Source organism: Ruditapes philippinarum, unplaced genomic scaffold (assembly GCF_026571515.1).
Source record: "Ruditapes philippinarum isolate M1 unplaced genomic scaffold, ASM2657151v2 ctg172_1_1_1_1, whole genome shotgun sequence".
Taxonomy (NCBI): domain Eukaryota; kingdom Metazoa; phylum Mollusca; class Bivalvia; order Venerida; family Veneridae; genus Ruditapes; species Ruditapes philippinarum.
The window spans coordinates 289,358-313,806 of NW_026851682.1; the positions used below are offsets into that span (position 1 = coordinate 289,358).

At 36.6% G+C, this 24,449-nt stretch overlaps 1 protein-coding gene across 1 annotated transcript; it reads right to left on the bottom strand.

Annotated features, from left to right (window-relative positions):
- Positions 1–21,358: 21,358 nt before the first annotated feature.
- On the bottom strand, positions 21,359–22,030 carry LOC132736688 (tigger transposable element-derived protein 4-like). Its single transcript, XM_060723882.1, has one exon. The coding sequence runs from the start codon at positions 22,028–22,030 to the stop codon at positions 21,359–21,361; it is 672 nt and encodes a 223-aa protein (XP_060579865.1).
- Positions 22,031–24,449: the final 2,419 nt, after the last annotated feature.

Sequence of the window (24,449 nt, forward strand, 5' to 3'; positions counted from 1 at the left end):
CGAACAGCATGGATCCTGATCAGACTGGGCGGATGCGCAGGCTGGTCTGGATCCATGCTGGTCGCAAACACACTATGTTGGTTTTGTCGTGACGCGGCTCAAGTTAGATTTATTTAATATCGCAAAATGTCACATCAGGAAATTATGATATTGTTGTTGAAGAAAACAGGTTATTTCTTATCAGTTGGTTGCTCCACATAGGTTGCACTTTATTTTAAAATATTGCTATATATATGGATAGGTTTGGAGTTTTGCTGACAAAAAATGTTTATATTCATAATTAGAATGACTGCAGTACACTGTATGTACTCATTGATTTTTTTTTCCCTCACTTTTTTTGTAATACAGCCCATGCCTTTTCTATTGTGAATTTTGAAATGCTTCAAAGTTGAAATTGTGAAAAATGAATAAAACATTAACACCTTACTTCTGAAATATAAAATATTTATACATGTACTAAAATAATTACATGCAAACAATGGTAATATGTCCCAAATGGTACAGAAGTGATTGATAAGATTTGAAGAATAGTTTTTTTTTAAAACCTTACATTATTAGCCCATTTCGTTGTTTACTTTATGATTCACTCCACACACCTCCCTTCCTTAAGAAAATGGCCCTAATAAAATATTTCTTGAATATATGACCAACACATACTGACAAATATCTCCAACTCCAGTAATACAAACAATACCTAAAGTATTTTTATTAATAAACTACAAGTGTTAATGATGGTTGTTATGGATTTAGTGTCAAGTGAAAAAGAATATGCATTTGAGAGATTGTTACAAGACTGTTCAAACATAATTTCCCATTGAAAGATTTGGCATATAGATTTAAGACTTCATCCTCCATGTTATAAACAATATTTAGTTTGGTTATTCATCTTATGTTTGTGAGAATGAAATATTTTATATATTGACAAGAAATAGAAGAACTGCAGACGACAATGCCTCATAAGTTCTGTAAACATTTTGCTAAGAAACTTTCAATCATAATTGACTGCTTTGAAATATTCATAGTAAGACGGTAAGACCTTATGAATGGTGCTTAAACTTGGAGCAATTATCAGCAACATAATACTGTTAAATTCCATTTGTCCTAATGCACACTGATAAATATCAAAACAGTAAAAAGTATGTCCAAATGTCAACTTTTTAATTTTTTTAAAAATCCACTTTAAAAAAGTTCACATTACTGGCTGATATTCACATAAAAATATTAAGTTAAAAGTGTTTTCAACTTCACATGAATTTTTCTTCACATATGAATTGTTTATATATTCCATGCAAAGCTATTTTTAGCTCACCTGTCACAAAGTGACAGGGTGAGCTTATATGATCACTTTTCGTCCGGCATCCGTCCGTAAACTTTTACTTTAAATGACATCTCCTCATAAACCACTGAACCAATTTCAATCAAACTTCACAGGAATGTTCCTTTGGTGGTCACCTTTAAAAATTGTTCAAAGAATTTAATTCCATGCAGAACTCTGGTTGCCATGGCAACCGAAAGAAAAAACTTTAAATATCTTCTTTTAAAAAACCAAAAGAGCTAGAGCTTAGATATTTGGCATGAAACATTTTCTAGTGAGTGTCTACCAAGTTTGTTCAAATAAAAGCCCTGGGGTCAAAATTGGCCCCGCCCCAGGGGGTCATTGATTTTCCCTATATGCATATAGTAAAAACTTAAAAAATCTTCTTTTAAAGAACCCAAAGAGCTAGAGCTAAGATATTTAGCATGAAACATGTTCTAATGGGTGTCTACCAAGTTTGTTCAAATAAAAGCCCTGGGTCAAAATTGGCCCGCCCCGGGGGGTCATTGATTTTCCCAAATATGCATATAGTAAAAACTTAAAAAATCTTCTTTAAAGAACTCAAAGAGCTATGGCTAAGATATTGAGCATCAAACATGCTCTTATAGGTGTCTACCAAGTTTGTTCAAATAAAAGCCCTGGGATCAAAATTGGCCCCGCACCAGGGGGTCATTGATTTTCCCTATATGCATATAGTAAAAACTTAAAAAATCTTCTTTTAAAGGACCCAAAGAGTCAGAGCTAAGATATTTAGCATGAAACATGTTCTAATAAGTGTCTACCAAGTTTGTTCAAATAAAAGACCTGGGGTCAAAATTGGCCCTGCCCCAGGGGGTCATTGATTTTCCCTATATGCATATAGTAAAAACTTAAAAAATCTTCTGTTAAAGAACTCAAAGAGCTATGGCTAAGATATTTAGCATCAAACATGTTCTAATAGGTGTCTACCAAGTTTGTTCAAATAAAAGCCCTGGGGTCAAAATTGGCACTGCCTCGGGGGTCATTGATTTTCCTTATATGTGTATAGCAAAAACTTAAAAAATCTTCTTTGAAAAAACCCAAATAGCTAGAGTGAAGATATTAAGCATGAAACATCTTTTAGTGAGTGTCTACAAAGTTTGTTCAAATAAAAGACCTGGGGTCAAAATTAGCCCCACCCCGGGGGTCATTGATTTTCCTTATATGTGTATAGCAAAAACTTAAAATCTTTTTTGAAAAAAACCCAAATAGCTAGAGTTTAGATATTAAGCATGAAACATCTTCTAGTTAGTGTCTACAAAGTTTGTTCAAATAAAAGCCCTGGGGTCAAAACTGGCCCGGCCTCAGGGGTGTCATTGTTTTTAACTATATGTGTATAGTAAAATCTTCTTTTAAAAAGCCCAATGAGCCAGAGCTTAGATGTTTAGCATGAAACATCTTCTTATGGGTGTCTACCAAGTTTGTGCAAATAAAAGCCCTTGGGTTAAAATTGGCCCTGCAACGTTGGGGTGGGGGGGGGCCTTTATACAGGTGAGCGACCTCGGGGCCATCATGGCCCTCTTGATTTAACTCTTTCGCTGCAAACTTTCTGGTATAACATACTTTCCAGTGCCAAGTTTATTTCTGGGAAATCAGTAAAAAGGCTTATCATGGTGATATATAAATAAAATCATTATTTGATTATATATCTCAATGAAACTTGGTATACATAATGTCTCTAATTTTCCTTTAAAAGTCTGTATTTATTACCAAATCTGATGACCTTGACCTTTGTTTATACAGTTGCAGAAATCTTAATAATTGTGATATAAATGAAGCAAAACCATATTTTTCAAATTATTGTCCCCCGCCTTTTCGAAGAAAAAAGGGGGATATAGTAATAGGCTCTGTCCGTCTTTCCGTCCGTCTGTCCGTCCGTCACACTTTTGTGTCCGGTCCATAACTTTGTCATTTATTGAAAGAATCTGAAATAACTGGGCACAAATGTTTGTTATAATAAGACGATGTGTCATGCGCAACAACCAGACCCCTACCTCCAGGGTCAAGGTCGCACTTGCTCATTCAAGGTCAACATTGTCTATTTGAGGGTATATGTCGTGTCCGGTCCATAACTTTTTTATCTTTGAAGGGATTTTGTAAATACTTGCCACAATTGCTCACAATAAAGAGAAGATGTGTCATGCGCAACAACCGGTCCCCTACCTCCAAGGTCAAGGTCACACTTGGAGGTCAAAGATTAACATAGCCTGTTACGGGGTATATTTCGTGTCCGGTCCATAACTTTGTCATTTATAGAAGGAATTTGAAATAACTTGGCACAAATGTTTGTTATAATAAGACGATGTGTCATGCGCAACAACCAGACCCCTACCACCAGGGTCAAGGTCACACTTGCTCATTCAAGGTCAACATTGTCTATTTGAGGGTATATCTCGTGTCCGGTCTATAACTTTCTTATCTTTGAAGGGATTTTGTAAATACTTGCCACAATTGCTCACAATAATGAGAAGAAGTGTCATGCACAACAACCGGTCACCTACCTCCAAGGTCAAGGTCACACTTAGAGGTCAAAGAGTAACATAGCCTGTTACAGGGTATATTTCGTGTCCGGTCCATAACTTTGTCATTTATTGAAGGAATTTGAAATTACTTGGCACAAATGTTTGTTAGAATAAGACAATGTGTCATGCGCAACAACCAGACCCCTACCTCCAGGGTCAAGGTCGCACTTGCTCATTCAAGGTCTATTTGAGGGTATATCTCGTGTATAGGGTATTTTTTTTGTCCGGTCCACAACTTTTTCATATATCAAAGGATTTTTAAAATACTTGGCACAAATATTCACTATAATAAGACAATGTGTCATGCGCAACACCTGCATCCCTACCTCCAAGGTCAAGGTCACATTTCGAGGTCAAAAATTAACATAGTCTTTTAAAGGGAATATATTGTGTCCAATGTAGAACTTCTTTATAGTTCAAGAGATTTTGAAATAACTTGGCACAAATAGTTACAATAATAAGATGATAGGTCATGCACAACACCTGCACCCCTACCTCCAAGGTCAAGGTCACACTTAGAGGTCAAAGCTTATCATGATAGATTTTTAAATTCAGTGCTTCATTTTATTTCTTTAACAAATTTATTGTTGCATTTGCAGATCTAGCATTGATCATAATTTTGGACTGAAAATCCTTAGATCCCTGCCTCAATCTTTTGAAATAGCACAATTTTTTGCTTCATATAAAACTTCCCCGAGGCGGGGGACGTTGGTAACTCTGTTACAAATTCTTGTTTTACCACATTTATCAATAATATGCTTTGTTGAACACAAACAGATGTTACCTCATGGCTTGTAAAGCAAAATGCATAAAATCTGATATTATTTATCAAAGCTGATACCTGTTCCTGGACATAACATCGCCAAATCTTCCTGCGGTAAGCCAGTATGTCCCCCAATAATCCTGTATTTTGGGCTTATAATGGATACCCATAGCAATTTGTAATGCGATGTATGCTTTCATTTCTTTTACAGACGTGTCCCTCCACTTATGATAACGCGAATGCTACTTGAGTTCACGACCGTCCAAAAACTGACTTGCATATACGTTCGTATTTGTGGCCATGATTTCAAACACATCCTCTGGAAAGAAATACTTAAAAAGTCAACGGGCTCATATTGGGAAGTATCGATCAATACACCATGCCTTCTTGGAGTTCCACACCAATCAGTGTCAAAATGATCATAAAAGTCAACATCACGCCACATGAACTCAGGTATTTGAACATCATCTTGCCTGGTACTTCTTGCTCGTTCCTACGTACCTTTTCCAAGCCCCCGCGTTCCTCTTCTACCCCGAGAGGCTGAGATCTTCCTCGCCTTCTGTTAATTGTATCTCCGTTTCCCTCATGCTGTGGATGCACAGATTCTACATCACTGGGTGACCTTGACGGACTAGAAGAACTGTCACGACCATTCAAGTCTGGTGTAAAATTCTCATCCTCAAAATAAGAGAGAGAAAAAATGCAAAAATGTCAGAAATATTTTCTTCCAAACATATTTTTAAGACAAATATAAATAACGTCTGGTTCAGTGTTTCTTGTTATCTAGCTTCCCATTATGTTTTGAAGAATAACATGAAGGAAGAACTGTTTAGATTTTGTGATGACTTCCCTTTCTGTATTTTCATTAAGTTCAATCCTTATAACTTCAATGTCCTACTCACAGACTTCAATGTCACATTCTCTCTGGGTCACAATTAACGGAGTCTGAATCTGGTAAAAGTACCTATGTTGCTCTTTCAATTTGCCCTCGGCAAAGTAATTCAACTTTGTTTCACACAACTTTTTACCCTTTGCACAGAGCAGACACTTGATTTCTATAACTCCCTCACCACAACAGTCACATGAAACCAAGATAACTGGACTTGCACCTATAAATAGATGCTAAACGTTTATCCAGAGCCCACTCTGCTGTATTAACAAATTGGAATGTGTCTGTTTCCTAAGATTTTAGGGCATCTTTTCCATGCTTGCATCCATACACTGAGACAGTTTTCTTTATGAATTTATGAGCTCCACAAACTACATTTACTGTTGACATGGCTGGATTTTGAACATCTTTAACATCACCACATACTGATCTCACATTTGATGCAGTTAATTTTGTCCCATACGCAGTCTATACCACTCTTTAGATTTACTCTGCTCTTTTGTCAAGATTGCCTCTTTTTTGGGTATTTGATCTGTAACATTTTCTAATGTTTGTCTACTGTCAGATCTGTACTAAGAATCTAATCTATGGCTCGGTGAATCATATTTAGATTGCTTATTGTTACTGGGACCCATAAACCTAGTATTAGAAACAGGCATACATGCCATAACGTCCCTGACATCCGGGATTGTCACAGAAATCAGCCCACCGTCCCGGAAAAGATTTTTTCAGGGTGAAAATAAAAATTTGGAACTTATTTGCAGCAAGAACAATTCCAATATTATGCAAGTGTGTTTGCATGCTAATTATCCTGAGACGTTGATATCAGATAGATTTTCCCAGACTACATACGAGTCTCGAGACAATTACTTAGAAATGTTTTAATTTATAGAAAAATATAAAAGTACATTTCTTTTTTGCGATATAAAACGTGGTGACTTTTCAGAGATTTAGCGCGGTGATTTAACAGTAAATGTCCCCCCGCCAAGAAGCTTCTGCAGTGATGATTCTTGCGTCCAAAACTGTATATGCCACTTTTTAGCTCACCTGTTACAAAGTTACATGGTGAGCTTTTGTGATCGCTTTTTGTCCGGCATCCAACTGTCTGGGGTCCGTAAACTTTTACTTTAAACGACATCCCCTCATAAACAGCTGAGACAATTTGATCTAAACTTCACAGGAATGTCTTTTGGTGGTCACCACCAGTAATAGGTTAAAATTATTTTTTAATGTCTACTACTTTCAATCAACAATGATCTTCATGAGGACAAATGATAGATGAAATATACCATTTAAGTGCTTAAAAAGAGGTTTCAAAATGTTATGTGTTACTATAAATAGTAACATGAGATACTATTAATAACTTAAATTTGAAATGTTGCCAGAAGTCTTTAAGCCTTAAAAATAATAATAAAATCTTTAAATAGAAAATACAGTTAGTTGTCTATATTATTCTTGACGGTTTATTATTCTCCCCGGAAAATTTCGGGGGAGCATTATAGTCGCCGGGTTGTCCGTCCTGCCGTATAAACCCAGAGGTACTTGTGTGACTTGGAGAACAATGGGTAACAGTAAATTCTCTTTGATCCTATTCATTCCGTTTTTACTTGTGTGTCTTTTTTTAAGCCTTGTGTGACTAAAAATGGCCAAAAAGATCAAAGGAAAAGTCACATAAGTACCATTTTGTGACGTCCGTCTGTCCGTCCATCCGTAAACAATTTAGTTTCCGGAGCATAACTTAAGTTCCATTTGGCCCACAATATTCAAACTTCAAATGTCCATCCATCTGTCCGAATTTGTTTCCGCGTTAGTTCTCTGCTACTACTGGCTGGAATTCAACGAAACTTTATGGGAATCATCAATACCAAGAGGAGTTGCGCATATCATCGTCTTGTTCCGGTCTGAAACTTTAACTCAGAGTTATGGCCTTTGATTAGTTATGCAGTATGCATATAGAGCAAAACATTTTCCATGCTACTTCTCTGCAACTACTGGCTGGAATTCAACAAAACTTGATGGAAACCTTCAATCCCTAGAGATGAGCATATCATTGCCTTGTTCCGGTCAGACACTTTAACTCAGAGTTATGGTCCTTGATTAGTTATGCAGTATGCATGAAGAGCAAAAATCGTTTGCGGGCTAGATCTCTGCAACTACTGGCTGGAATTCAATGGAACCTTCAATACCAATACTTAAATATCAATACCAAGAGGAGTTGCGCATATCATCGTCTTGTTCCGGTCAGAAACTTTAACTCAGAGTTATGGCCTTTGATTAGTTATGCAGTATGCATATAGAGCAAAACATTTTCCATGCTACTTCTCTGCAACTACTCAGGCTGGAATTCAGCGAAACTTTATGGGAACTTTCAATACCAAGAAGAGATGCGCATATCGTTGCCTTGTTCCGGTCAGACGCTTTAACTCTGAGTTATGGCCCTTGATTAGTTATGCAGTATGCATATAGAACAATAATCGTTTCGGCGCTACTTCTCTGCAACTACTGGCTGGAATTCAATGGAACCTTAAATACCAAGAAGAGATGTCATTAAAACAGTTACTATTATGTACAAATAAATTCATTAGTTATGCAGTATGCATAAAGAGCAAAAATAGTTTCCGCGCCTATTCTCTGCAACTACTGGCTGGAATTCAACGAAACTTTCTGGGAACTTTCAATACCAAGAAGAGATGCGCAAATCGTTGCCTTGTTCCGGTCAGACGCTTTAACTCTTAGTTATGGCTCTTGATTGGTTATGCAGTATGCATATAGAACAATAATCGTTTCGACGCTACTTCTCTGCAACTACTGGCTGGAATTCAATGAAACTAAGTGGGAACCTTCAATACCAAGAAGAGATGTCACTGACACAGTTACTATTATGTTCAAATGAAATCCATTCAGTTTTAGATTTTGTCATCTTTGATTTGATCTTTAATATGTGGATCTAGATTCTTCTTTGTTGAAATGATGTTTTCTCTCTAGATGCTGTGTTAAATTATTTCTTCTTTAGAAGGTTGATTTGTCTTCCTGAGATAGTTTTCTATCAAAATTGTGCAAATTTTGTTCCAGTCTGCTGAACAAAATGGCTACCAGAGCTAAAACTAGAGAATTCTGTAAACAACATCTATTACATGTATTATTGTGTCTATTCTGATGAAACTATACATAAAAGGTTTGGATGGGCCTCTATAAAAATTGCTCAAAGGGTTCTGGTTGCTGCCAGAGCTAAAAATAAAAACAACATCTCCTCCTGAACTATTGGGTAGATTTTGATGAAATTATACAGGAATGGTTGTTCCATTGTCCTTTATAAAAGTTGCTTTATGTTTGATCAGTCATGAATTGCCTTGTGTAGAGTCCATAACATTATAATAATCGAAAGATACCGATTCAACAAATTTTTTCTTTAGTTACACCAACCCCTTTACATTAAAATTTGTAAAATTGATGTTTCTTAAAATTTATGTTTCTTACAATGTCTTAATATTGTAGCCATGATCATTTGTACCATCTAATCAGGTGAGCAATTAAGGGACATGATGGCCCTCTTGTTATATTGATAGCTTCAAGACCATATGGTAAACTATTTCTTTGCCATCTTCATAATCTGCCACTAAAAGGACCAAGAGAGTGGGTTTTTAGCTTTTAGGATCGTAGAATGTCTGTCTTCCGTCCAAATCTGTTTGTTAACACTGTAGCGGTTACTTTTTTGCCTCAATTATCGTCAAACTTTGTCAGGATGTTTGTCGGATAAGTTCGAACATGGGTCATCTCGGATGAAAAACTAGGTCACAGGAGCTAAAAATAAAAAAATCTTGTTAACACTCTAGTGGCTACTGTTTTCTAGTGGCTACTGTTTTGATCTAAATATGCTGGAAATTGGTCTGAAAGTTTGTTTTGATAATTTCTAGGTCAAGTTTGATTATCAGTCACCAGGGGTCAAAAACTAGGTCACACTGCCCAAATATGGAAAAACTTTGTAAACACTCTGGTGGTCACATTTTTGCCTCAATCATCAAAGTTTGTCAGGATGCTTGTTTAGGTAATTGCTTGGATTGGTTTGAACATGGGTCATCTCGGATGAAAAACTTGGTCACAGGAGCTCATACATAGAATAATCTTGTTAACACTCTTGCGGCTTCTGCTTTGATCCAAATATCCTGTAAATTGGTCTGAAAGTTTGTTTTGATGATATCTAGAACTAGTAGGAATATGGGTCACCTGGGGTCAAAAACTAGGTCACACTGTCAAAATATGGAAAAACCTTGTTAACACTCTAACGGTCACATTTTTGACTTGATTGTAAGCAAACGTGGTCAGGATGCTTGTCTAGTTAATTGCTCAAATGAGTTCGAATTGGTCATCTCTGATGAAAAACCAGGTCAAAGGAGCTAAAAATAGAAAAATCTTGTTCACTCTCTAGTGGCTACTGTTGTTTTCCAAATATCCTGGTAACTGGTCTGCAAGTTTGTTTTGATGATTTCTAGGTCAAGTTTGAATATGGGTCACCTGGGGTCAAAAACTAGGTCACAATGCCTAAATATGGGAAAACCTTGTTAACACTCTAGTGGTCACATTTTTAAATCAGTTTGATGGGTCAGGTGAGCGATCTAGGGCCATCTTGGCCCTCTTATTTGTGGTTGAAATAAAAATTAAATATACTCTATGGATCACTGAAGTGATATATTGGCATATGAGAGTTGTAGGCCATTTAAGATGATAAAATAATAATAATAAAAATAAATTTCTTGCTTTTGATCTTTTTATTATGTTTGCTTCCCTCTTGTAGCCTTTCGTTGTAGGCTCTGATATTTTTAAATACACAACAACCAGAACCATCGTCTGAAAAACATGATTTATTCATGTTTAAATAAATTTTGAAAATATGCATCAACCTGTACCTGTTTTATAAAAAACAAGTGTTTTGAGGTGACCAAATAATTTTAAATTATATAATGAATTATAAATAAGAATAATAAAGTGAAATAAAATAGAAGATACAAGTAGCATAAAGGATCTGAATTTACTCATTATGCAAGAATGTGATTGTTAATTTCATCATTTTTAGCTTGACTTTTTTCAAAGAAAAACTTTAAGCTATTGCTAGTCATTTAATCTTCCATTCCCGTTGCCTTTTATTTGAGGAATAGAGTTTACATATAAAATAAATATAATTAAAGCTTGATACTGTCAAAAGTCCTTCTTGTCCTGCAGGATGACCAATTATACAAAATAATCAATCGTCCTTCAGGCACATCTACATGTGAATAAAATTTTTACAAGATTTTCACAAAAAAATTGTAAATTTTCATCATTTTCCTTTAAAACATATTCCTCAAAAAAAGTGACAAGACGACGTCAAGGTCCTTTAGCTTTTTTACGTGGGCCATCTGCTTGGAGAACAGGAAGTTTGACTTGACCTTTTTCTTTCTTTGTGGGGTATTCATTAGTACAGGCATCTTGTAAAAGAGTCTGGTACGTAAAGTGAGTATTTACCTCTCCAATGTTGAGATCCTCATGGCCCTAGAAGGGGATACTTGACAGTTGATGTCCTTAAAAAACTCTACAATAATGCCCCTGTAGCAGGTTGCCGTATGCCTAGATCTGGACCCTCCACAGGGTGTTAGCAAGTACCGAAAGAATCTCCTCGGGTAAGAGTTGGTAGGTATTTCTTTTGGTGTTGGTCGCCGGCAGAGCCTTTGCTTTGGGGTGAAGTGGGCAATCAGAATCGCTGGCGTAGGGAGCTCCCTACAGGGAAACCCTCAGTTGGTTGGTGTGGGATACTGGATTATTTTTTTAATTCTTAATGTAACTGTGAATTCCAGTATCCTCTTTGTTAAATATGATTTATTAATGACACAACACAAAATGTCAAGTTCAAGTTAATTCTTTTTTATTAGCTCACCTGTCACAGAGTGACAGGGTGAGCTTTTGTGATTGCTTTTCGTCCGGCGTCCGTCCGTCCGCACTCACAGGACAGTAATTATGTGGCTGGAGGGACAATAGGTAACTGTTCTTTCTCTTTGATGTCATTCATTCCGTAATGCTTTTATGTGGCTATTTTCTTTATTGTGGCTAAAAAGAACAATAGAGAGAACAATAGAGTAGCCACATAATTACTGTCCTGTGAGAACGTCCGTTCGTACGTCCCGATATTTTGTGAACGCAACTCCTCTTAAACCGGATGGCAGATTTTGCTTAAACTTCCAGGGATGAACAACCTTAATGTGTAGATGGTACTTGACATATATTCCAGCTCTAGGCCGATATTCTTAGATAATTCTAATTATGCCCCCATTTTGAAAAAAAGGGGGTATATTGCTTTGCACTTGTCGGTCCGTCGGTCCGTAGACCAAATGGTTTCCGAGTGATAACTTTAAAGAACCCTTAGGCCTAGGAACTTCAAAACTTGGTATGGTGATTGGTCATGACAGTAGATGACCCCTATTGATTTTGGGGTCAAGGGGTCAAAGGTCAAGGTCACATTGACCTTGAAAGCAAAAACGGTTTCCGATCAATAACTAAAGAACCCTTAGGCCTAGGAACTTCAAACTTGGTATGGTGATTGGTCATGACCAGTAGATGACCCCTATTGATTTTGGGGTCAAGGGGTCAAAGACCTTGAAAGCAAAAACGGTTTCCGATCAATAACTAAAGAACCTTAAGGCCTAGGAACTTCAAACTTGGTATGGTGATTGGTCATGACCAGTAGATGACCCCTATTGATTTTGGGGTCAAGGGGTCAAAGGTCAAGGTCACATTGACCTTGAAAGCAAAAATGGTTTCCGATCAATAACTAAAGAACCTTAAGGCCTAGGAACTTCAAACTTGGTATGGTGATTGGTCATGACCAGTAGATGACCCCTATTGATTTTGGGGTCAAAGGGTCAAAGGTCAAGGTCACATTGACCTTGAAAGCAAAAATGGTTTCCGATCAATAACTAAAAGAACCTTAAGGCCTAGGAACTTCAAACTTGGTATGGTGATTGGTCATGACCAGTAGATGACCCCTATTGATTTTGGGGTCAAGGGGTCAAAGGTCAAGGTCACATTGACCTTGAAAGCAAAAACGGTTTCCGATCAATAACTAAAGAACCTTAAGGCCTAGGAACTTCAAACTTGGTATGGTGATTGGTCATGACCAGTAGATGACCCCTATTGATTTTTGGGTCAAGGGGTCAAAGGTCATGGTCACATTGACCTTGTAGGTAAAAACGGTTTCCGATCAATACCTAAAGAACCTTAAGGCTTAGGAACATCAAACTTGGTATGGTGATTGGTCATGATCAGTAGATGACCCCTATTGATTTTTGGGTCAAGGGGTCAAAGGTCAAGGTCACATTGACCTTGTAGGTAAAAACGGTTTTCCGATCAATAACTTAAAGAACCTTAAGGCCTAGGAACTTCAAACTTGGTATGGTGATTGGTCATGATCAGTAGATGACCCATATAGATTTGGGGTCAAGGGTCAAAGGTCAAGGTCACATTGACCTTTTAATTAAAAACGGTTTCTGATCAATAACAAAAGAACCCTTAGGCCTAGGAACTTCAAACTTGGTATGGTGATTGGTTATGACCAATCAGATGACCCCTATTGATTTTGGCGTTAAGGGTCAAAGGTCAAGGTCACATTGACCTTGTAGGTAAAGCGGTTTCCGATCAATAATGAAAGAACCCTTAGGCTAGGGACTTCAAACTTGAGATGGTGATTGGTCATGATCAGTAGATGACCCCTATTGATTTTGGGGTCTAGGGGTCAAGGTCAAGGTCACATTGACCTCTTAGGTAAAAACGGTTTCCGATCAATAACTAAAGAACCCATAGGCCTAGGAACTTCAAACTTGGTATGGTGATTGGTCATGACCAGCAGATGACCCCTATTGATTTTTGGGTTAAGGGGTTAAAGGGCAAGGTCACATTGACCTTGTAGGTAAAAATGCTTTCCGATTAATAACTTAAGAACCCCTATTGCTAGGAACTTCAAACTTGGTATGGTGATTGGTCATGACCAGCAGATGACCTATTGATTTTGGGGTCAAGGGGTCAAAGGTCAAGGTCACATTGACCTTGTAGGTAAAAACGGTTTCCGAATCAATTAACAAAAAACGCTTAGGCCTAGGAACTTCAAACTTTGTGTGATGATTGGTCATGACCAGCAGATGACCCTATTGAGTTTAGGTGAAGGGTCAAAGGTCAAGGTCACATTGACCTTTTAAGTAAAAACGGTTTCTGATCAATAACTCAAGAACGCTTAGGCCTAGGAAACTTCAAACTTGGTATGGTGATTTGTCATGACCAGCAGATTACTCCTATTGATTTTGGATCAAGGGGTCAAAGGTCAAGGTCACAATGACCTTGTAAGTAAAAACGGTTTCTGATCAATAACTAAAGAAGCTTCGGCCTAGAAACTTCAAACTTGGCATGGTGATTGGTCATGACCAGCAGATGACCCCTATTGATTTTGGGGTCAAAGGTCAAGGTCACATTGACCTTGTATGTTAAAACGGTTTCCGATCAATAATAAGAGAACCCTTAGGCCTAAGAACTTCAAACTTGGCATGGTGATTGGTCATGACCAGCAGATGACCCCTATTGATTTTGGGTCAAGGGTCAAAGGTCAAGGTCACATTGACCTTGTAGGTAAAAAACGGTTTCTGATCAATTTACTAAAAACGCCTAGGCCTAGGAACTTCAAACTTTGTATGATGATTGGTCGTGACCAGCAGATGACCCCTATTGAGTTTTGGGTCAAGGGGTCAAAGGTCATGGTCATGACCAGTAGATACTTTATAACCCTTATTAATTGTTTGATCACTGGGTCAGAAGTCATGCATAATAACCTTATCACATGACTAATTGGCTGCTGATAGGGGGCATACATGTTTTACAAACATATCTTGTTAATAATAAAAACACCATTTAAGGTCACGCCTTTATAATCCAACTCCCAATCTCCAAATTAAAGAGTATTAAAGAACGACAACTTATGTACTCAAGTTTTACATACAAGACCGGAAGAGTTAACTTTCTTGAATACTTAATACACTACATTTCACTTTGTTTTGTTTCAATTTTTCCCACAATTCCCGATCAATTACTTTTACAGAAGCTCCAGAGTCTACAATCACAGGTACCATAATGCCTCCAATATTTACAAGTATATCTTCATTCTTGCATGACAATTCACTAACTGTAAAAACATAATTCGAATCTTCGGAATCATTTTGCTCTTCATCACAATTCACTTGAAGAACTTTATTCTTACTCTTAGATTTCCAGTATTTAGCTTTACCCATACTCTTTGATTTACAACATCTTTCTAAATGTCCAACCTTTTTGCATTTCCGGCAGGTTTTTCTTTTAGCGGGGCACTGTGGATCTGATTTGATATGTCCTTCATGTCCACATGCAAAACATAATACTTTAGTTTTAAACCCATGATTTACATGCATTCTGCTGAATTTTGTGGACACTTTATTCACATGTTCATGATTTGTTGATGTTGTTTGTTCCATCGCAATAGCTTGAGATTCGGATGCTTCTAAAGCAATAGCAATCTGTCTACATTCATCTAATGATGGATCGTCTTTTTCTAACAGTTTTCTTCTCAATCTTTGTGAATAACACTTTTCGATTAATTGATCACGAATATTTTCTTCAATATTATGAAAATTACAGTTCACAGCTTTCTGTCTCAATCTTGTTATATACTGGTCAACTTATTCATTTGGTAGCTGTGCAATTCCCATGAATTAAGACCTCTCAAATGCAGAATTCACTTTCGGTTTAAAGTACGTATTGAACACTTTCTTCGCAACCTAATATACACCCTCTCCCTCCCCTGGATCTGGCACTTTCTGTGTGAAGAAAATGTCCTGAACACTTAGGCTTCTGAATGCAATAACAAAGCCTTCTTTTGTGCGGCGTCTTTTACACCTTTCCCTTCAGCGTAAAGTTCAAAACTTCTCAACCAATGAGTCCAACGAAAACCAAACGTTGAACGATCACCAAGTTCAAATGGCAAAATACCAGAAATGTCCGATAAGTTTACAGCAGCCATCCCGTAAGCATCAAAAGGAAGTTTTGATTGATCCTCGTCGCCAAATATTTATGTAATATGTTCCAGCTCTAGGCCAATATTCTTGGATAATTCTAATTAATAATAAAAACACCATTTAAGGTCACGCCTTTATTATCCAACTCCCAATCTCCAAATTAAAGAGTATTAAAGAACGACAAATTATGTACTCAAGTTTTACATACAAGATCGGAAGAGTTAATTTTCTTGAATACTTAATACACTACAGTAGTAAAGGAAGGAATTTTTGCTGCGACCAAATTTAACAGAATTATGGCCCTTTGTTGATTTTTATGCCCCCACAATGTGGGAGCATATAGCGTTGCACTTGTCCGTCCGTCCGTCAGTCCGTCCGTCAGTCCGTCCGTACGTACGTCCCGAAATCTTGTGAACGCAACTCCTCTTAAACCGGATGGCAGATTTTGCTTAAACTTACAGGGATGAACAACCTTAGCGTGTAGATGGTAGTAAAGGAAGGAATTTTTTGCTGCGACCAAAAATTTTAACAGAAATTCTGGCCCTTTGTTGATTTTTTCACTAGATACTATGTAGAAATTTGTGAACGCAACTCCTCTTAAAACCGGATGGCAGATTTTGCTTAAACTTCCAGGGATGAACAACCTTTAATGTGTAGATGGTAGTAAAGGAAGGAATTTTTTGCTGGAAAACCTAAAATTTAACAGAATTATGGCCCTTTGTTGATTTTTTCACTATATACTATGTAGAAATTTTGTGAACGCAACTCCTCTTAAACCGGATGGCAGATTTTGCTTAATCTTACAGGGATAAACAACCTTAAGGTGTAGATTTGGCAGTAAAGGAAGGAATTTTTTTGGCTGCCGACCAAATTTAACAGAATTATGGCCCTTTGTTGATTTTTTTTCAATTATATACTATGTAGAAATTTTGTGAATGCAACTCCTCTTAAACCGGATGGCAGATTTTGCTTAAACTTCCAGGGATGAACAACCTTAATGTGTAGATGGCAGTAAAGGAAGGAATTTTTGCTGCAACCAAATTTAAAAAAGAATTTATGGCCCTTTGTTGATTTTTTCATTATAAAACTATGAGAAATTTTGTGAATGCAACTCCTCTTAAAAACCGGATGGCAGATTTTGCTTAAACTTCAGGGATTAACAACCTTAATGTGTAGATGGTAGTAAAGGAAAGGAATTTTTGCTGCGACCAAATTTAACAAAATTATGGCCCTTTGTTGATTTTTAGTTTTCAACTTGTGGCACATGTAGTCCAAAAAATATTTGACCTAGAGTCATAAGATTGACAGAACAGTGGCGTGTGGGGGCATCCGTGTCCTATGGACACATTTCTAGTTTCACTATATACCATATAGAAATTTTGTGAACGCAACTCCTCTTAAACTGCATGGCAGATTTTGCTTAAACTTCCAGGGATGAATAACCTTAATGTGTTGATGGAAGTAAAGGAAGGAATTTTTGCTGCGACCAAATTTAAGAGAATTATGGCCCTTTGTTGATTTTTTCACTATATAACATATATATGTTGTTAGTGGGAGCACCCGTGTCCTTTGGACACAGTTCTAGTTTACAATCGATTCAATTTTACGTAATCATCCGATCAAAATCATGATATATCACATCTATTCTAATGTTTATTCATTAATGTTACCAATGTTAGTCTGATACAATTTAATACGATGAAAATCAGGTGTATGAGGACTTATACATACATGTACCTAATTAGGACTTGACACTTCTGAAAACAATTATATATCGGATAAATCCAATGAAGCGATTAGTTATTGTTTAAAAAATATATTCTTGTTGGAGTAAAGAGATATTTTTATGTTGGATATATAATAGTAAATGGTAAATGGTGTTTACTTATTATTGTACCCCCGAAGGAAGACTGCTACCTGTCTCTCCAGAGTATCCACTCTGTCACAACAGCTGTGACACTTGTTTGGGGTAACTAAGGGGGAACCATAAAGAATGGTAAAATGCTCCATTTAAATGATAAGAGGACTCATCATAATAAGGATAGGTTGTTCTTGACCTTACTGGGGAACCCCAGTAATCCTTTTCAATGCTAGGATCACCAGAGTGAGAGTTTTGAGAGTCCGGCATTGTGGCATCAGGGGATGAGAGGAACCAGAGCTCTCAGTCTTGGTAGGGTAGAATAATTTTGAATTTGTGACCAGGGGGTAAAGGTCTCCGTGAGTATGTATCCTGAGATATTTTTAGAGTTATTGATGAAAATCTTAAAAATCATCATTCTGAAAATGTGTAGTTCATATAAAATTGTAAACCCCATCTCATTTTTCCCCTAGGAATTTCAGCAATTTTTCAAGACAGCATGTTCAACATCTGCCTATAAAATTCTGTTATTTGATAATTTTCATAATTGTTACCATTGTCTTTAAAGCTTTTGACTTAAAATGAATGACATGCAGTGAAACAAAGATCTTCTCACTGTCTCACATTTAGAAGTGATAATTTTCTGTAAACTCTTAAAACTCTTAATATGTCAGTCATGACTGTTTTAATTGTCTTCCTACAAATTCTTTAATAGCTGATAACACATTGTCAGGAAGAGCTTTTGACTCCTCTATGGCATTGTGTGCTGTCCTTGCTCCATTGCATTTTCCTTTGGCAAGGACTTTCGTGGAAAATATACACTCAAGCAGAGCTATTGTCAACTTTCTAGGAGTGTCCCCAATAATAAAGAGAAGATGACACTTTCCCTGGTGTCAGGTATACCTCATGATAATCCACTAGCCAAAAGGATTTTCTTGTGTCCAGATGGCTATAATTTAGAAGAGATAAAGGTTTTATATGAATTTTTGGTATCTTAGTTTTGGCCTTAAAAACAATGCTGAATGCAGCATAATGATAAAATCAATGATTCTTTTATATTTTTTAAAACATCAACAATTTCTTTTTATCATTATGCTTAAGTGAAACTAATATAAAAGAATGGACAAAATACCGGAATTGTTTTGTATATAAATTTTACATATTAACCTACCAGTAGTTCTCCTATCATAGAAATTTTATGTAACAACCAAGTTCTTCAAGTAACTATAATTTTGGGCTTGCTTTTCAACACATATTGTTAGCCTACAAAATTAATGTGATTTATGTGTGATATGAACAGCCATTGATTAAGTTGAATCAACAGTAAAGTCTAAACTCCTAAATTAATACTATTAAAATCTGTTTATGAGTTGAAGACACTTAAAGACTGAGGATGTACATAATTTGCTTCAAAAAAGATGAGATCACTTTGAAATGCTCAAAGTAATATATAGACTGAACCTAATTCAATTGATTTTTTTCAATCCTGTATTAAGGTTGTTGCCAAATGCTTTGACTGTAAATTGTTCTGGCAATTTGGAGACCATCTAACAAATTATCAGATCATCTGACCTTTCTTCAGTTGTTCCAAACAATTTCTTTAGATTATTCTGAAACAGAACTATTTCTTTCTTAAGTTCTTCCCCTGTTATGTTGACTTTAGCTTTATATGTCCATGTATGCTTGTCACATTGACATGTTGGACAAATGCCATCATTTCTTTGGCAGTGTTTGTTCTGTTCTGTGCACTGTGCATAATGTTAAGTAATGTTATTAATATTATTTTGATGCTGGACTAAATCTGATACTGTTTGGGTTTGTATTATGTGCAACATGGTTTCAGTACCTAGAATTTTCTACATGGATAGACAAAGTATAAACAGATGTTAGTTCATATGCTGCTGAATTATGCTTTTCAAAATAGACAGTAAGAAATTTATCACAAAAACTAAACATCCACACAACAAAATATCTATTCTATTAGAGCTGTGCAATCCTTATGTAAATTTCTTTCATGAGGGTCCAATAAGATGAACTGATCAGCTGCTGTGTTAACATTCAAAGCTACAGTTAATCCATTTAATGGGAGTAACTGTAATATGTGGACAGGGCAGATGATTGCAAGATCAATTTGTAAAACTCTGTTTGGCCAAATCGTCTAACAATATTGCCATTAAAGTACCCATTGGTATTCTAACCAAAATATAGAAAATACTGTGTTGTTGATTCATTTTCATGTTTGCATTCCTGTTTTCTTGCAATAAGCAAGCATGACCATGCTAGATGTAGCAGTTTTTATTCATTTTTGTTTGCTTTTTCAAATCCGGAGCTCAAGCTATTTTGTTGGCATGACTTATTTATTGTCACATTTGCATTCCCATATCCTGGCAATAAGCAAGCATAACCATGCTGATATTGCATGACTTATTCATTTTCACATTTGCATTTCATATCCTGGTAATCCTTCTTGATGCAGCATTTTTTTATTTGTTTTCATGTTTGCATTCCTAATACCAGGAAATAAGCAAGCATGACCATGCTAGATGTAGCAATTCTTATTCACTTTTGTGTTTGCTTTCTTGAAGCCTGGTAATATACACACGTAACACACAATATATAACCCTTATTGATGTTTTGGCTTGACTTATTCATTTTTACATTATATAAAATATTTTAAATGTTTGTTCTTTATCTTACATACATAAAACAACATGTCATGCTTTTCTTAACATGCAATGTATTTTGCTATGTCCAAAGGATGGATTGTAATAATTTTTATTACCCAAATCATTAAAAACGCTTTCATTACCAAAAAGGTAATAATTATTTAAGAAAACATCTTAAAATGTTTATGAATAAAGCCAGATTTTATGTGGTGCCAACATGATAAAGAGTGGTAAAACAAACCAAAAAAAATAATAAATTAGTGGGCAGAGTTGACCAGTGCCGAGTTGGAATAGGGGTCATTTATTTTCCTTATACAGTAGAACTTCGGTAAGTCGAAGTTCAAGGGACTTACGTAAAAAGTTCAACACATCGGGACTTCGACTCATATATAGGTCCGAATTTTTGCGACAAAATTTCGCCATGACACAACGTTTACAAATGACATTACAAATGGCGTTACAAAGAAAAGGGGCGATAAGTAAATCATCTTATAGTACGGATCAGATACAATACTGTTTCGTGCGTGTTTAAAACAAAACAAGAATCTTTCTTTTAACAAAATTTATTTATTTATTCATTCATTTATTTATGTACAACAAAACAGGCAAATAAAACATGACTTAAATAAATACATTTTACTTTTTAATACACAATGAATAATGAGCACATTTTTTATTAACGAATATGAATATCACACATCACAATGTTTATAAACGATTATCATTAACATTTACAAAGAAATCAGAGATTGATGTCTGCTTACACTCACTTCTTCTTAGATAATATCTGCTGAATATAGAACTTATGTCACTAAATTTTGCAATGGCTCTTTCTGTCTCCGCATCACTCCCGATTCCTTGTTGGTGAAGAAAGTCCCTGACCGCATCTAATCCGTCCATGGCAGCGAAAATAGTCACTCCAGATCTTGAAGGCAGCTCATCATCATCGTTATCATCAGGAAGGGTTTCATCGTGAGATTGACGTTGTGAAACAACGTTATTTGTGATTTCCTCGTCAGTGAGATCAGCGCATACCGGAACACTGTCATCTGCCGATGTGTATTGCTCAAACGATACACCAGAGGTCAGACGCCTCAGAGTTGACAGAGGTAAGTCATCCTCAGGGTCGTCCTCAATCATTTCAATACCGGAAACTGAAGACTGCTGGAATCCAGCATGTCGGAAGCAGTTAGCAATAGTCTGAGGACTGACAGCATGCCAAGCTGTTTTGAGCATGTACAATGCATCTAAAACCGAGATGCTTGTTTCTCAACCTGTTTCAATAGCTCGAAGCTGTTGTTGAATGACTTGCTTTCTATAGTGAGCTTTGAGATTTTTTATGACTCCTTGATCCATAGGTTGGGTCAAGGATGTTGTGTTTGGTGGCAGAAATACAAGTTTGACAGATCTTAATCCCGCGATTTCTGGATGTGCAGGACAGTTGTCGACAATCAACAGAACCCTTCGCGACTGTGCCAAAATACGGCGGTCAAACTTTTTCACCCAGTTAGTGAAGATTTCTGATGTGACACATGCTTTTTTGTTTGCATCATATTCAATTGGCATTGTTTTTAGATTTTTGAAACAGCAAGGATTTTTTGATTTTCCTGTCACAAAAAGCGGTACTTTCTCAGACCCTGTCATGTTTGCGCAGACCATAACTGTTAATCGATCCTTGCTCATTTTACCACCGTGGCACTGAACATCTTTAAATTCTAAGGTCTTGTCAGGCACCATTCTAAAGAACAAGCCAGTTTCATCAGCATTGTAAATGTTTTGTGGCTCATATTCAGTCAGATAGGTCTGAAGTTTAGATTTCCACTCGGTCACTGCTGTGGAATTAGAGTCAACAGATTTTGCTTCAAACTTTTTTGAAGGACAGTTCATGTCTTTCTTTAAATCTGTCAAGCCAGCCTGTTGAGCACTCGAAATCAGAAACATTGAGCTGGTATGCAAATTGCTTTGCTTTTTGTTTGACAATTTCACCAGATAGTATGTTTTTAGCTCACCTGTCACAAAGTGACAGGGTGAGCTTTTGTGATCGCTTTTCGTCCGGCGTCCATCCGTCTGTAAACTTTTACTTTAAATGACATCTCCTCATAAACCACTAAGCCAATTTCATCCAAACTTCACAGGAATGTTCCTTTGGTGGTCACCTTTAAAAATTGTTCAAAGAATTTAATTCCATGCAGAACTCTGGTTGCCATGGCAACCGAAAGAAAAAACTTTAAATATCTTCTTTTAAAAAACCATAAGAGCTAGAGCTTAGATATTTGGCATGAAACATCTTCTCGTGAGTGTCTACCAAGTTTGTTCAAATAAAAGCCCTGGGGTCAAAATTGGCACCGCCCCGGGGGGTCATTGATTTTTCCTCTATGCATATAGTGAAAACTGAGCTAGAGCTAAGATATTTAGCATGAAACATGTTCTAATGGGTGTCTACCAAGTTTGTTCAAATAAAAGCCCTGGGGTCAAAATTGGCCCCGCCCCGGGGGGTCGTTGATTTTCCCTATATGCATATAGTAAAAACTTTAAAAATCTTCTTTTAAAGAACTCAAAGAGCTATGGCTAAGATATTGAGCATCAAACATGTTCTAATAGGTGTCTACCAATTTGTTCAAATAAAAGCCCTGGGGTCAAAATTGGCCCCGCCCCAGGGGGGTCATTGATTTTCCCTATATGCATATAGTAAAAACTTAAAAAATCTTCTTTTAAAGAACCAAAAGAGTTAGAGCTAAGATATTTAGCATGAAACATGTTCTAATAAGTGTCTACCAAGTTTGTTCAAATAAAAGCCCTGGGGTCAAAATTGGCCCCGCCCGGGGGGGTCATTGATTTTCCCTATATGCATATAGTAAAAACTTAAAAAATCTTCTTTTAAAGAACTCAAAGAGCTATGGCTAAGATATTTAGCATGAAACATGTTCTAATAGGTGTCTACCAAGTTTGTTCAAATAAAAGCCCTTGGGTTAAAATTGGCCCGGCCCGGGGGTCATTGATTTTCCTTATATGTGTATAGCAAAAACTTAAAAAATCTTCTTTGAAAAAAACCCAAATAGCTAAAGTTAAGATATTAAGCATGAAACATCTTTTATTGAGTGTTTACAAAGTTTGTTCAAATAAAAGACCTGGGGTCAAAATTGGCCCGCCCCAGAGGGTCATTGATTTTCTTTATATGTGTATAGCAAAAACTTAAAATCTTCTTTGAAAAAACCCAAATAGCTAGAGTTTAGATATTAAGCATGAAACATCTTCTAGTAAGTGTCTACAAAAGTTTGTTCAAATAAAAGCCCTGGGGTCAAAACTGGCCCGGCCCCAGGGGTGTCATTGTTTTAAACTATATGTGTATAGTAAAAACTTTAAAAAAACCTTCTTTTAAAAAGCCCAATGAGCTAGAGCTTAGATGTTTAGCATGAAACATCTTCTTATGGGTGTCTACCAAGTTTTTGCAAATAAAAGCCCTTGGGTTAAATTGGCCCTGCAACATTGGGGGGGGGGGGGGGGGGGGCCTATATACAGGTGAGCGACCTCAGGGCCATCATGGCCCTCTTGTTTGATCTTGCATTAGGCCATAGAAAATTAATCTTTAGACTCTCATCCAGGTTTCAAGAAATAATTGGGGCGGGTGGGTGGAATTTATAATTTATAATTGATTTTATCCATCACTTTTAAGACCTGAAAAAACAGTAATGTATGAATATATTGATGAACGTCGCATCATTTTCCACCCAGATTTTGATCAAAACTAAACCCAAACCAATCACAAACAGTTTTCTTGTTTACTGCAGCATATATTTCAAATATGACAAACATTTTGACAATTTTACTGATCGAAAACGAACGTATTTAAAATCTTGATCACTAGACGCTGTTAACCTCAGTCTGATTTTTATGCGTTTGTCCCGCGAATATTCGACCACGATTTTCGGACGAATTTTCGTCCAAAGATGTCTGCGAAATGAACAATTTTTTTTTATGAAAATAAATTATTTTGGGGCGGAAAGATTTTGATACGGGCGGGCGAGGATGAGAGTCTAAAAATTAATTTTCTGTGGCCTTAGAAAACCATTGCAAGAGGGCACTTTCTAACTCTGGAAATTTTGATTTTTTGTCACGTTTGCGTTGTGGGCCAATGTCTGCCTCTGAAAACTTCTTTTTAATTTCATCTCTTTTTTTTAACCAAGTTGAAAGTGTATTAAGTGGAATACCAAATTTACTTGCGACATCTTTTTTCTTTATTCCCTTTTCTACTTCTAGTATTGCCTGGTATTTAATTTCGTAAGTCTGCACATTCAGTTTACGCTTTATTCCTTGCTCTGATCTGACCGATCTAGCTATCCCCCCGGAATAACCGGGTCCT

What these genes read in the sequence shown, in the direction of transcription:
- LOC132736688 (XM_060723882.1), bottom strand. Translation starts at nt 22,030, where the DNA reads ATGTTTCTGATTTCGAGTGCTCAACAGGCTGGCTTGACAGATTTAAAG.